Source organism: Canis lupus, chromosome 4, assembly GCF_011100685.1.
Source record: "Canis lupus familiaris isolate Mischka breed German Shepherd chromosome 4, alternate assembly UU_Cfam_GSD_1.0, whole genome shotgun sequence".
NCBI lineage: Eukaryota > Metazoa > Chordata > Mammalia > Carnivora > Canidae > Canis > Canis lupus.
Genome location: NC_049225.1, coordinates 58,820,341 through 58,834,571, shown reverse-complemented (window position 1 = coordinate 58,834,571; position 14,231 = coordinate 58,820,341). Strand labels below are relative to the sequence as shown.

The 14,231-nt window shown below is 43.8% G+C and overlaps 1 protein-coding gene across 5 annotated transcripts in view; it reads right to left on the bottom strand.

The window, feature by feature from the left end:
* SLC36A3 (solute carrier family 36 member 3) overlaps positions 1-10,512 on the bottom strand; it is a 47,952-nt gene extending 37,440 nt beyond the window's left edge. The window contains exons 1-5 of one of the 5 annotated variants that reach the window (XM_038534979.1): positions 10,361-10,494; positions 9,937-10,202; positions 6,795-6,885; positions 4,258-4,346; positions 3-98 (exon numbers count right to left, since the gene is read on the bottom strand). In XM_038534979.1, the coding sequence (XP_038390907.1) occupies positions 3-98; positions 4,258-4,346; positions 6,795-6,885; positions 9,937-10,076 (416 nt within the window). In that variant the 5' untranslated portion in view covers positions 10,077-10,202; positions 10,361-10,494. Of the gene's footprint in view, positions 1-2; positions 99-4,257; positions 4,347-5,201; positions 5,481-6,794; positions 6,886-9,936 lie in introns of those variants that run through there. The other 4 variants (XM_038534980.1, XM_038534981.1, XM_038534983.1 and 1 more) reach the window with 4 other exon arrangements.
* Positions 10,513-14,231: the final 3,719 nt, after the last annotated feature.

Here is a 14,231-nt window from a genome sequence, read left to right as displayed (position 1 = left end):
ACCTGCCCCACACCGAGTGGGTCCTCAGCCAGGCATTTGGGCAGGTTTCCAGGCTGTACATCATGGCCTCTCCATAGTTCACAAAAGTCTTTTGCAATCTAGGGAAAGGACAAGCAACATGTAACTTAAAACATTTTTGTTAAAGGCACAACTTACTCCCAAAGTGAGTAATTATTATATATTTGTGTGTTAACACGAAGCATTCTAGAAATTTTCTAGCAATGGTATTAACAAGATATCTTATAATACACTTTTAAAACTTTGAGGAAACTGCCTTTCCCCCCTTTTTTGTGGTGGTCTTCTTAAACATTATTATTTAAGTGAAAAAAGTTTTTTAAGGAAACAGTAGCTTTGCATTGACTTAGGTCATGCAGACCAGGAAAAAGGGGTCATGAAAGGTGTGAGATGTGTAAACCTAGTCAGGGGGAGGAGGAAGTAGGAGAAGAGGGGGTGTGGGTATGGCCAAGCCAGTGATCAATTGCCAAGGTTGTTGGAACATTTGAGATCCCTGCTTCAGACCAGATCCCATGCAAATGTGGTACTGAGGTTTCTGCCCAGCACCCGTGTAGGATGTGACACCCCAGTCACAGCCTCTGCCCTAGATGGCCCTTCCTAAGGACCAGGAAGGGCCTGAAGAGAAACCACCTGTGAACAGTGGAGCAGCAGCAGTTAGTCGGGGGATGGATCCCCACTAAGGGGAGTAGCTGGGAGAGAGAAGGAGATTCAGACTTGGGTCTTGGGTTTAAAACCAACACCCCTCTCTCCCTTAGATGGCTGAGAGACCATGAACAAGTCTCTTTAGGTTTCTGAGTCCCAGTGTTTTTCACACACAGTCTGGGTTTATTTATTTATTTATTTATTTATTTATTTATTTATTTATTTATTTTTTACAGTCTGGGTTTAGGGGAGGAGACAGTGACCAATGAATGTAGAGATGCGCTGAAAACATGGCATAATCCTTCTATTTTTATTATGGTTCATTGTGCTTGATATTCCCAAATAAATGAGGTCACATTGCATAGGAGGGGCATATTTATTAGTCTAAATGTTATAAATTCAAAAGCTATGGGGCCAGGCAGGTATCAGTAACCTGGGGAGAAGGGCTGGTATACCACAGAAGCAGGAGAGTGAAGACTGCACCAGGCCCTTGGAGCACATCCTATTCTAAAAGGGATCAACTGGGACTTGGTTCTCCCAGAGCAATGAAGGAATGACACTATAGAGGTGCCAGGTTGTCTAATTGGCAAGGAGAAGGTGGTGTTTGTTTGTTAATTTTCCCAATGTGACATCTCTAGGGTTTTAAACATGGAATAAAACAAAACAAAATAAAAACACTGGGGCAGCCCGGGTGGCTCAGTGGTTTAGTGCCACCTTCGGCCCAGGGCATGATCCTGAAGACCCGGGATCGAGTCCCATGTGGGGCTCCCTGCATGGAGCCTCTTCTCTCTCGGCCTGTGTCTCTGCCTCTCTCTCTCTCTCTCTCTGTGTCTCTCGTGGATAAATAAATAAAAAACTTTAAAACAAAACAAAACTGTGAAGCTCTTAGATCATCAGTCTGTAACATCTATATTAGAAAAAAATGAAAAACAAGTCATCAAAAAAAAAAAAAATCAAGGGTGCCCGAGTGGCTCAGTCAGTTAAGTGCCTTCGGCTCAGGTGGTGATCTTGAGGTCCTGGGTTCAAGCTTTGCATCAGGCTCTGTGCTCTGTGGGGAGTCTGCTTCTCCCTCTGTCCCCCTGCCCCCTTGCTCATGCTCTCTCTCTCTCCCAGGTAAATGAAGTCTTTCAAAAAATCAGGAAAAGACTTATCATGAATGGCTTAGGTATCAGAAACCTACAAGTGATATAATTGTCCCAGTAGGCTTGAGGGGAAACAGGATTTGCAGAATGGTTGGCAAAAGCAAAAATGAACTATTGGGACTTCATTAAGATAAGAAGCTTTTGCACAGCAAAGGATACAGTCAACAAAACTAAAAGACAACCTACAGAATGGGAGAAGATATTTGCAAATGACATATCAGATAAAGGGCTAGTTTCCAAGATCTATAAAGAACTTATTAAACTCAACACCAAAGAAACAAACAATCCAATCATGAAATGGGCAAAAGACATGAAGAGAAATCTCACAGAGGAAGACATAGACATGGCCAACATGCACATGAGAAAATGCTCTGCATCACCTGCCATCAGGGAAATACAAATCAAAACCACAATGAGATACCACCTCACACCAGTGAGAATGGGGAAAAGTAACAAGGCAGGAAACCACAAATGTTGGAGAGGATGCGGAGAAAAGGGAACCCTCTTGCACTGTTGGTGGGAATGTGAACTGGTGCAGCCACTTTGGAAGACTGTGTGGAGGTTCCTCAAAGAGTTAAAAATAGACCTGCCCTACGACCCAGCAATTGCACTGCTGGGGCTTTACCCCAAAGATACAGATGCAATGAAACGCCGGGACACCTGCACCCCGATGTTTCTAGCAGCAATGTCCACGATAGCCAAACTGTGGAAGGAGCCTCGGTGTCCATCGAAAGATGAATGGATAAAGAAGATGTGGTCTATGTATACAATATTGCTCAGCCATTAGAAACGACAAATACCCACCATTTGCTTCGATGTGGATGGAACTGGAGGGTATTATGCTGAGTGAAGTAAGTCAATCAGAGAAGGACAAACATTATATGGTCTCATGCATTTGGGGAATATAAATAATAGTGAAAGGGAGTAGAGGGGAAGGGAGAAGAAATGTGTGGGAAATATCAGAAAGGGAGACAGAACATAAAGACTCCCAACTCTGGGAAATGAACTAGGGGTGGTGGAAGGGGAGGAGGGTGGGGGGTGGGGGTGATTGGGTGATGGGCACTGGGGGGGGCACTTGACAGGATGAGCACTGGGTGTTATTCTGTATGTTGGTAAATTGAACACCAATAAAAAAATAAATTTATTAAAAAAAAAAGAATGGTTGGAGTGGGTGCCACAGGCCTTTGAATACTGGCTCTGCAACTTCCTAGAGTATGACCCTGAGCAAGGCATTTAATTCACCCAGGTCTCAGTTTACTCATGTGTAAGCTGGGGATAATAATAGTACCTGCCATAAAAGTTTACTGTAAGGAGTAAACTCTTGTTACTTAAACACTTGTAAAGCTCTGGCCAGGTATCTGGCACATGTAATTGTGTGATAAATTTAATAGTTGGATAAGTAAATGCTCTTAAAAGTGTTTTGTGAGCTGGAAAGTGTGCTGCAAGTTGGGTGTGACTGAGATACTCCAGATACACCTGTTTGGTTTGATAATTTGGCTTTATGAGAAGTTTCAGTTACTGTCTCTACTTTGACCTATGGGGAGTTTCTGCATATCTATAAGACCCCTTTGGATTTGTATGCCTCTGGAGCAGCTAAGTGTTACAGACAGAGAGCCACCAGGCAGTTGGCTAGAAGGAATTACTAATCACCCACGAATTGGTTGGTTTATAAATATGAAACTCACAACAAGTTTGTCTTCACTGCATTTGTCTTCTCTTTCAGGATTTTTTTTTTTTTTTGGCATGGCAGTTTCAAATATGTAAACACCAAGTATTGTATGGATGCTTTATTAATGACTAGAGCCATTGTGAATTATTCACTTCAACTGTTTTTTTTGCTTTTATTAAATATGTCCCAGAAAGAATTTGCCTGGGACAAATTACCCCTACAAGGTGTGTGTGTTTTGGAGTTGGGGGAGGGAGGGTGTGGGGAGATAAGAGGGAAGGAAGGACATCCTAAGTATCTTGTATGTTCTCGGTAGTTTATAAAGCATGCTTGCGTCTTTTATCACCTTTTTTTTTTTTTAAAGATTTTATTTATTTATTCATGAGAGACACACAGAGAGAGGCAGAGAAACAGGCAGAGGTAGAAGCAGGCTCCATGCAGGGAACCTGACATGGGACTTGATTCCGGGTCTCCAGGATCACTCCCTGGGCTGAAGGCGGCGCTAAACCGCTGAGCCACTGGAGCTGCCCCCTTTTATCAATTTTGATCTTTCCAGGTACAGATATTTAAGGCAGAGGGTGCAGGAACTTGGCAAAGTCATCCAGCAGGTTAGCAGAGTTAGGCCCAGACATAGGAGTTTCCAGTTGGGATTGTCTAACCCTCTCTACCACCTCTGTAGAATCTAGAGCAGTAGGTGTGGGGGCGTTGAAGTGGCTGGTTAATTGGGTCAGTGGTCAAAGGAAACTCAATACGGGGTCTGGCCCTGGGGAGAGAGGAAAGCAGGATTCTCACCTCTGACTGAGGTGGTGGGCACAGTTCAACAGGATGACCATGCAGTGCACAGTGAGGATCCCAATGGCTAGCAGGCTGATCGGACCCACCTGGAGGGGAAAGAGAGGTGGGGACAGTGAGCCATACACTGATCATTCCCATAACTGGCCCTCTTCCCGTCTGGGTGCAATGGTCCCTTTCATCATAAAGCTGCCTTTGGGATAGAGGTCCTTGCCTGAATGTCCTTGTGGCCATAGACACTCTAGTTTGAATGCCTTTGGAGTCAGCATCACTGCAAATCAGCTGTCTAATCTCTGCTGGCAAACTTCCTGTGACTACCCCACCACCTCCACAGATAATCCATGCCTTTCCTTATCTGCCTGGAGTTCTGCCGTCTAGATCCCTTGCTCCTTTTCTCATACCCTAGCCCTTACTTCCTCCAAGATACTCGAAGACCAAGGTTTCTTTTAGGACTTCTCTTCCTCTAGTATAGAATTGCCAATGGGGGCATCAGTGATATTTTGGACCAGATGATTCTTTGTTGTGGAGGCCTTCCTGTGCCTTGTAGGATGTTTAGCATGTCCCTTGATCTCTACTCAAGGTGCGTGGCACTCCCTCTATGAGTCTGGCAGCTCATCTCTAGACACGTCTCTAGACACTGTTCATGTCTCGGGAGGTGTGTGCAACATTGTCCCCAGTTGAGAATCATTGCTCTAGTATATCTAATTCATCATTAACCCTTCTATTTTTTTAAGGATTGCATATATTTAAGGTGTAAAACATGACAATTTGACACACATATACATAGTGAAATGACTGCTGCAGTCAAGTTAATAGAACTACCTTATCCTCACATAGTTTCCATTTTTTAATTTGTGTGATGAGATTTAAAAACAGAGGTCATTAGTAATCCTAATCTCTCAGATATGATCAGAGGGGCATTGAATAAAGAGAGACTCTCTCACCTCTCCTGTGCTGGACACTTGTGCCTTTATAGATGTGCCCTGATGTAACAAATGAGAGATGAAGAGCACCTGTAGATTTCACTAGAACATAGCCTCCATCTAACAGAGACTTCTTTTCATCTTCTTTACTTCTATATTCCCAGTACCTAAGAATCCACATAGTAGGTGCTGGTATGTATTTCTCAAATGAATCATGGTCAGAAGCTCTGGGAGATGGAAGGCAGAGGAATCACTAATGACTCTTCAGAAGCAAAAATAAGAAGATAACAGAGCTTATCTTCTTTTTTTTTTTTTTTTTTTTTTTTTCAGAGCTTATCTTCAATAGCATATACCACACTGGTATAGATAGTTTGGCTGAGGGCCATGTGGTAATAATACTCTTCAGAAGTTCTAGAACTCTGAGGATTTCAAGGGGGAGAGTCTCATCTGTGGGTTGGAACTGTTACAGGCTGGAAATCATGTCAAAAGGAGCCAGGGTCTTTATATGCCTTCCTTTGACATGCAACCCAATTACCAGGCCTGGAGAAAGGGAGAAATTAGCATCACCTAAATGGAAATAATATATTTGGCATCCATCCAATTCAATAGCCATGAATTGAAACTTCCTGTGTGTCAGTCTCTATAGCAGTTATTGTGAGGAGATGTAAGACTACATCAGCGAGTTCCTGCCCTCAGGGCTTTCAGGTAAGTGAGGAAAGTAGGTATACTAAAACATTATGTCTTCTCTTTGTAAGAATTCCAGGTGAGGTAGATATAAGTTCTAGAAAAACACAAGGGGAAGGTGGCATTGATTTTAGCAGGAAACAGTAAAGTTTCACGGAGGAGGCAGATTTCAAAAGACAAGAAATAAGGCAGAAGAAATGGCAGATGTGAAGAGATAGAGGTGGGATGATGCAAGGTGTCAGTGGACTGGCAAGGCCTTTGCTATCTTCCTCTTTCCAGCTGCTTTCTCACGGTCAACCTCCTGGTTTGAAACAAGAGCCAGTGTGCACATGTCTGTAGGGAGTAGGCTGCGAAGGTACATGAATGAAATGGGCTGGGTATGTGGAGGATGATGGTACGTACCAGTGTGTGAGGATGGTGGGTCTTTATAGTGTGGGGGGGCATTCGATGAAGGGGTTCAAAAGGTACCAACTTCCAATTACGAGATAAACAGGTACTTGGGAGGTAATGTACAACATGATGAACCATAGTTAATACTGCTGCATAATGTGTCTGGATGTTGCAAACTATATGATATATAACATCTATATGTGTACATGAAGAGATGGATGTTGACCAAACTTACTGTGGTAATCCTTTTGCAATATATGACTACCAAGTCATTATGTGGTACACCTTAAACTTATATGGTACTGTATGTCATTTATATCTCAATAAAACTGGGGGGAGAAAAGAATAATGGCCTATCCCCTCTGGGAACACTCCATTGGACTCCAAGCTGACTCCAGGGGATTGATGCCAAGAGGCACATTTCCTATTGCAGAGGGTATCCCCAGTTGTCCATTGATAAAAGTGCAGAGTCTTTAGGGGCCCACTACCGCTTTGCCCCAAATTGGTATACCTAGTTTCCATTGCACAGGTCCCTCTTACCAATAAGCCAGCATTTTTCATGGCCAAGGGAAGTCCCAGGAGTCCTGTGCCAATGTTGCATTTCAGTAAATGGACCAACGTTTGCATGATCCTGTAGGGGGAGAGTAGGGAGACAAGAGGGTATCTTAGTGGATGGGAAAGGTGACCCAAAATTCAGGTTCCTTCCAGCATCTCCAGCACTGTCTTTTGGGAAGAGGGACAAAACCAGGTGAAGTGGACTCTGGAACATCTGATCCAGGGCTGGTGCTAGTTTAGGTGACTCAACGAATATTTAACACACAACAGGCTCTAAAGAAAAGATTAACAATTCCTCCCATTCTGGATAACTCCCTGCCAGCAGTTTATGCATTAACACATCCAATGATTTTTTTTTCACAGCCAATTCACTCAAATAATATTTATTGAGACTACTAAATGCTGGCATTTTAGATAGACAATGAAAAAAATTACTAGTAATTTCCTCAATTTCTAGAGTAATCATCGATACCTGGTCATTTATTAATTTGCTCACTAGAAAAAACATAACCTTTCCCAGCATATGGAATATTTATGCTGGTTCTAGTTCACTCCATCCATTTTCTCAACCAACATTCCTGTGAACTATTCCATGCTCTGCATTGGATACAATTTAATAACAATTGTTATTGTGCATATAGAATTCTTACTATGTGCCTGGCAGGGTGCTGGGTACCAGGGTTCTAAATACTCTCCACACCTGCGCTGGCAGTTCCTGCCAAGCACCCCCCATCCATTGGGAAGGGAGAAGGTGGGAAGGATCATGAGAAGAGAATCAAGAAGGAACTGAAATGAAAAGCTGGGTGCAAGAGCAATGAATTCAGAGGTAAGAAGCACTGAGTTCTGAGTTCTAGCTGTGCCATCGACCTACGAAGTTTGGTCACTACTTTGCAAAGACCCTTAGCTGCGTACATCTTCTGTTCATCTGCCAAAAAAGATAGAAAACGGCAATAATTCTTGCCCTGCCTACCTCCCAGGGAAGAATCAGAAGAGGTAATGACATGATGAATCTTGGAATTATGAAGTGCTTCTAGGATGTGAGGCATCCTCACCACCACCACCCTCATCATGACCATCTTCTTCATTATCAGTATCACTACCACCTTTAGTCTGACTTTATGGTGCTCACCTGCTAGCAGGGCCCCTGGAAGGGGAAGCAGAGTTGGGTTAATAGAAAAACAGCAAGTAAGGGCTGGGTTAAGTAGGTTGAGGTGTCCCCTGCCCCTGGAATGAAAGGTACATTGAGGAGGCCTTTGGAGGTACCTCCTTGTGCAGTCTTAGGACTGTCTACAGGCAGCTTGCCTCGGTCACACAGTGGGTCCCTTAGAGACCGTGCTCATCTCTCCAGGTCTTTGTCCCATCTGTTAGGGATTCAGGACTGTGTCAAATTTTACAATTCAGTAACAACCTGGGAGAAGGTTGGGGCTGAGACAACAGGGTAGGCCCTTGGCATCCCCCTGACTTCACATCTTCATTAATTTGAGGACGGAGGAGGGTACCTGTTGTCCTTTCACTTACAAGAAGCCATTTTTATAACTTTCATTTCTTGATAATTGCAATTATTGGAAAACATGTCAAAGCAAAACAAAACTTTTGTTTTGTTTTGCCAAATTTCTTAGTAATTTCTCCAACAGATAATGCTCTTTCTCCCCCCTTCCTGCCCTCTGTCCTTCCATTCCTTACTTCTTTCCTATAGCATCATCTTATCCAAGTTGAATCAGATCTCTTTTCTGATCTGAAAAGGTGAGACCAACTTTTGGAGAAACCAGGTGCCCTAGATAACAGCATTATACATTAGTCAGGGCCTTGGATGGTAAAACATATGTTGGGTTTTTTTTGGGGGGGGGCGGATTTTTTAAAAATTATTTTTCCTTGAGAAATGATACATTGCTATTATAAGATGAAATACCAAAATTCTACTAATTGGAAATAACCATGGTTAGCATTTGGATTAGCGTCCCTCTGGGCATTTCTGTTTGTTTTTAAAGGTGCACACTTTCACATATGCAGAACCATTATTATACTGTTTCCTAAATTAATTTTCTTTATGAATGGTGTGTCCCACACATTTTCCACAAACAGATTTCCTTCACCACTTGTAATGGCTGTGTTATATTCTACTATATGTGTGTACCATACTTTATTCAAATAATATCTTATTATTTCCAAATCATCCATATTATAACTGGTGCTTCAATAAAATTATCACGAATATGTGTGTTAATAGCTCATTAGGAAGAATTCCTAGAAGTGGTATTTATTGATCAAAGGATATATTTATTTCTATCTGTACTTAAAAAGTACCTAAGTAATACACAGTATGAAATTTAAAAGGTAAAACAAAAACAGAACCAAAACCCCTTATGTAGTGAATATAAACCTCCCTGCCTCTCTGTCTCCCAATCCTCTTACCCCAAAGCAGCCACTGCTGCCAGCTGTGTGTGTGTGTATGAGTGTGTGTGTGTGTGTACTTTCAAAGGAAGCATATGCCAAGTAAGTATTTGTATGTTTGATATAAGTAGGTGTTAGGATTTGACATACAACATTGCCATCTGGAAAGGTACCAGTTTAATTCTTCCTAGAAGGACGAGCAAGAGCATTTCCTGACACCCTTATCCACACTGGGTATTGTCATTTACAATCTCATTATGACCAAGGATGTTATTTGGTCTGATTACTAGATAATAGTTAAATTGCCAATAAAGCTCTAAGAAAAAGTTCTGTGTGTCTGAGTTTATAGTAGTAAAAGTAGGGTCAAGGGGCTAGGAGGTGACCTTCTGTGTCCTGGGTGGGTTTGTAGGAGGGAGGGAGGGAGAATGAATAATAGCAGATGTGGAAAGAGTCTGAAACCGTGGAAAAGCAAGCAGCGTATGATAGAAACTGTTCCTAGAATCAAGCTCACACTGGGGCGGCTACTCTGCTTGGATTCTCTGCAAAAACTGGGAGACAAGGGTCATACCCAGAGCCACACGGATCAACCTTCTTAGATTCTGCTTTCATCTTTCCTCCACACATGTGTTCAGTTGGGCTAAGAGTGTTAGGAAGAGAGAAGTAGGCAGATGTGGCCTGAGCTGTGAGGGCAGCACTCGCTTGACCTCAGATCTGGAAGGGCAGTGAGGCCACTTACGATAATCTGTTGGCTTCTTCAGTAGGATGGACATTCTCTGAAGCAACACTGCCTCTACTCTCCGAGAGTGACTTGGACCTGTTGTCCAAGGGGCTGGGCTCACTGTTGAAGTCTCTTCCAAGCAGTGACGTCTTCAACATGGTGGGTAGCTGGTGGCAGCTCAGGGTGAAGGCCTGTAACCACCTTGAACCAGCCTCCCATGGGTTTTTCTTCAGAGAAACCAGGGCTGCAGGCACAAGATGCTGGTTCCTGTTTCCCAACGATGCCTGACCCAGAATGAAGCCCGGATGTGCGAATCAGTGAAGCGCTGGAGGCAGGGGAAGCTGATGTTGGCTATGCCTCACCTGGCTTTGGGGGACTTAGGAGAGTCTCAGCATGACACTCAGGGCCCCTTATATTTGGTTGACCATAAGCCAGGACTTACCTGGGCTTCCAGTCCCTCCCAGTTCAGCCCTAAGTGCTACAGGGCAAAGTGAACAGTGTGACTGGGAGGAGGAAGTCACCCTGGGATTGCAGGTCCTGGTGCCTGGATGTGGGGCCAGGCTCAGTGCTCACCTACCTCCGCGAGGAGGAAGCCACAGCTACCTCACAATGGAGGCTGCCCAGCCAATAAGGTGCTGCAGAATCCCAGGATGCAGGGTGGCCCAATCAATAGTGGATCCAGCCACCACCCTCACCGGGTGGGAGTGAAGAGTGGCCCTTTTAAGGCGCAGTTCAAATGTTACCTGCTCAGGATTCCGGTACAGGAAGGGTATGTGTTCTGTACCTATTTGGAAGTGAGTACAAGTAAACTTTTTAAAAAAATCATTCATTCAAGAAATATCTCTTGAGTACCTGAGTATACTAGGCACTGTTCTCCCTGCTGGGAATACATTAGGATAGAAACTTACTGTAATCTCTACACTCATGGAATTACAGTCTAGTGAGGAGACAGATAATAAACAGATATGTCAAGTTATGTTAGTTGGTAATAAGTACTATAGAGAAAAATAAAGGAATAAAGGGGAATGGGAAGTGTTGGCTGGTGGGGGAAGGGTTGCAATCCTGGATGAGGTGGTCAGAGAGAGCCTTGCTGAGAAATTGTCATCTGAGTAAAGGGCTGACTGGGATGAGGGAGCATGCCTCGTGTATGTTTTGGGTAAGAAACTTAAAGCAAAGGAACAGTATGTGCAAAGGTCCTGAGGCAGAAGAGGGCCTGGGTATTTTGGGAATGGCAATAAGGCCATGTGGCTGGCTCAGCATGCACAAAGGAGAGGGGAGATGAGCAGAGTTGACACATGTCTGGTTTGCCCAGGACTGTGCTGGTGTGTTTTTATTGCCCTGGCATAATCACCAATAGTGCCTCTTTTCCTTATCAAAAAGTGTCCTTGTTTGGATGATAAATTACATGGTCACACTAGTGGTGCAGTTAATGAAAGTGGAAGTAATGGAAGAGGGATGGAACGGGATAGATAGGATCTCATAGGCCACTGTAATGCCTTTAATTTTTACTCTGGGATGGGAAATTGTGAAAGGTTTGAGAAGAGAAGTGACATGACTTGCATTTTAACAGGATCTCTCAGGGCCATTTGGTTGGGAGCGAATTCAAGGAGGGCAAGGGTCAAAGCGGGGAGATAATTAGGAGACCACTGTGATGAGTTGGGAGCCAGTCAACAGTGGTTTAGACCAGCACAGTAGCTAAAGAGATGGTGAGAAGCACACGAAGTCTGGGTACTTTTAAAAAGTAAAGCCAAGAGGATGTGCTGAAGGACGGACGTGGTGTGGGGTATAGAGGAAGGGGAGGGATCAAGATAACGTCAAGAATTTTGACATAATGGGAAGGATGGAGTTAGTGTGCACAAGCCTTGTCTTGGAGATGCCTTTGCAGAGCAAGCCTGGGCACACCAATCTTGGCTTGCACGTTCTTTGGGATGGTCTTAGATAGGCTACTTATGAAGATTATGGGAGCCACATGCTGCCCACGTCAACTCAATACTGCTGTCAAATCTGCTCCAAGCGCCTCTTCCTTCCTCTGAATGTCATCAAATGAGACCTCTCTTTCCTCTGATGCCCCAAAGGTTTTTTCTCAAGTTGAAAAGAATCCCCCCGCCCCCACCACCACTGCATTTATTTACCACTTTAGTACTGTCTAGTGATTGTCTCTCCACATCAGGCACTGCAGGCTTCGCAGTGAACACTTTCAAGGAGTCCACACTTTAGTGGGAAGCAGGAAGATGACACAAAACAAATAAACTAGATAGTGAGAGATTATAGTCAAGGCCACGCTCATTCTAAAGCAAAGCAACACAAAACTCAAGAGGGTGAGAGTCACCACCATCTAGGGAAAACGACTGTGAACATTTGGATGTGCTTCATCACTTGTACACATCCCATTACCAACTTCCTGTGTAAGGAAAATAATTGTGTTCCACATAACATCAAATCTAGCATCTTAACTATTTTTAAATGTGCAGTTCAGTAACGTTAAATAATCCCAACAGGGCAGCCTGGGTGGCACAGCAGTTTAGCGCCACCTTCTGCCCAGGGCGTGAGCCTGGAGATCCCGGATCGAGTCTCCATCGGTCTCCCCCGCTTCTCCCTCTGCCTGTGTCTCTGCCTATCTCTCTATGTCTCTCATGAATAAATAAAATCTTTAAAAAAAAAATAATCCCCAACGTTGTGTAACCAATCTTCAGCCCTCTTTTCTTCTCGCAAAACTGAACCTCTGTCCCCATTAAGCAGCTGTGTGTTCCCCTCACCAGCCTGCCCCCATCATTCTATATTTTTAAGAGTCTGACTCCTCCAGGTACCTCGTAAAACTGGGATAATAACATTATTTGTCTTTTCGTGACTGACTTATTTCACTGGACATGTTTTTCCTCTTTTTCGCTTTGACCATATCAGCATTCGAGATCCCTCCTGGGCCCTACAAAGTGAGGGATGTTGGTATACAGCTGTGTAAGTCCTGAACCCAACTACATGTTTGATCATCAGTAACTTCCTTCCTATCTCTCAGCCTGTTTCCTTATCTGAAAACTAGGGACAATGACAGTACATATGTCATAGGGTTAAGGATTAGGTGAGATAATCCCAAGCAAAACACAGTAAGTGCTCAGTGAGGGAAGGAAGAAAGGATTTTTGCTAGGATTCCTTGATTCAAGAGCAAGCTCTAAAAGTTAAAGAATCAGTGGGGATGGGAGGTAGAAGGTGGAGGGCCTCTGTGTGTGTGTGTGTGTGTGTGTGTGTGTGTGTGTAAACCAGTACCAGACAAAAAAAATTTAATATCCCCACCACTGAAGCACAATTCTAGCGACTGGTATTCTTTAGCACTGCTGACAATTACTAATGAGTCTCCCCAGCTTACTTTTCTTGGTTACATCCATGTTACTAAGTTTTTTTTTTCCGAAATTGAATTTTAGCCAGATTAGTCTAAATGGTAAGATTGACCTGAGCATCTTACACTGTAGGGCCTTGTCCCTGGCAACGAGTGACCATTTTTTAATAACAGAGAGGACAATCTTAAACTTAGCAAGGCTGATTGGGGCGATGGTGGAAGATGGTGGGAGAGGCAAAATATAGAGAGGAAGAATGCTTTGCCTGGAAGTGCTCTGGGTTTGTTGATGAAACACAGAAGTGCAGCGTGGAAATAAGCCAGCTCTCTGGCCAGGTGGGCTGTAGACCACTGCATAACCTATGAGTGCCCTCCCAGCAGGTATTCTGTAGTCTATGGGATCTGGGTGCGGTCTGCTGGCCCTTCTCTCACCTGAGCGGGGCTGGTACGCATGAAGTACCTTCTGGAAGTCTAGCAGGTAGAAAGCAACATACAAAAGGAGCAGACCAGGATTTAGGAATTGGGGTGGACACTCTCCTCCAACATCTCTCCTAGGCCGTTTAGGAAAGATCATGGTTGAAAATAAGTAGGAAAGGGCTTTTTCAAATATTCTCTTAAAATGGAAGCAGAGGGCAGCCTGGGTGGCTCAGTGGTTTAGCGCCACCTTCAGCCCCAGGGCGTGATCCTGGAGACCCAGGATTGAGTCACACATCAGGTTCCCTGCATGGAGCCTGCTTCTCCCTCTGCCTGTGTCTCTGCCTCTCTCTCTCTCTCTCTCTTTCTCATGAATAAATAAAAATTTTTAAAAAATGGAAGCAGAAACAAGCATGAGGGCATTCCCATAAATTACAGTAAGTTTGATGAAAAACTCTCCCCTGAGATTATAGATCTGCCTATAATATCTACTTGGTTATTTCGGGGTGCTTTTCCAATTTTAGTGATTTTAGGGAGGAAGGAGCAAACACTACGTGGAAGCTTGAGATAG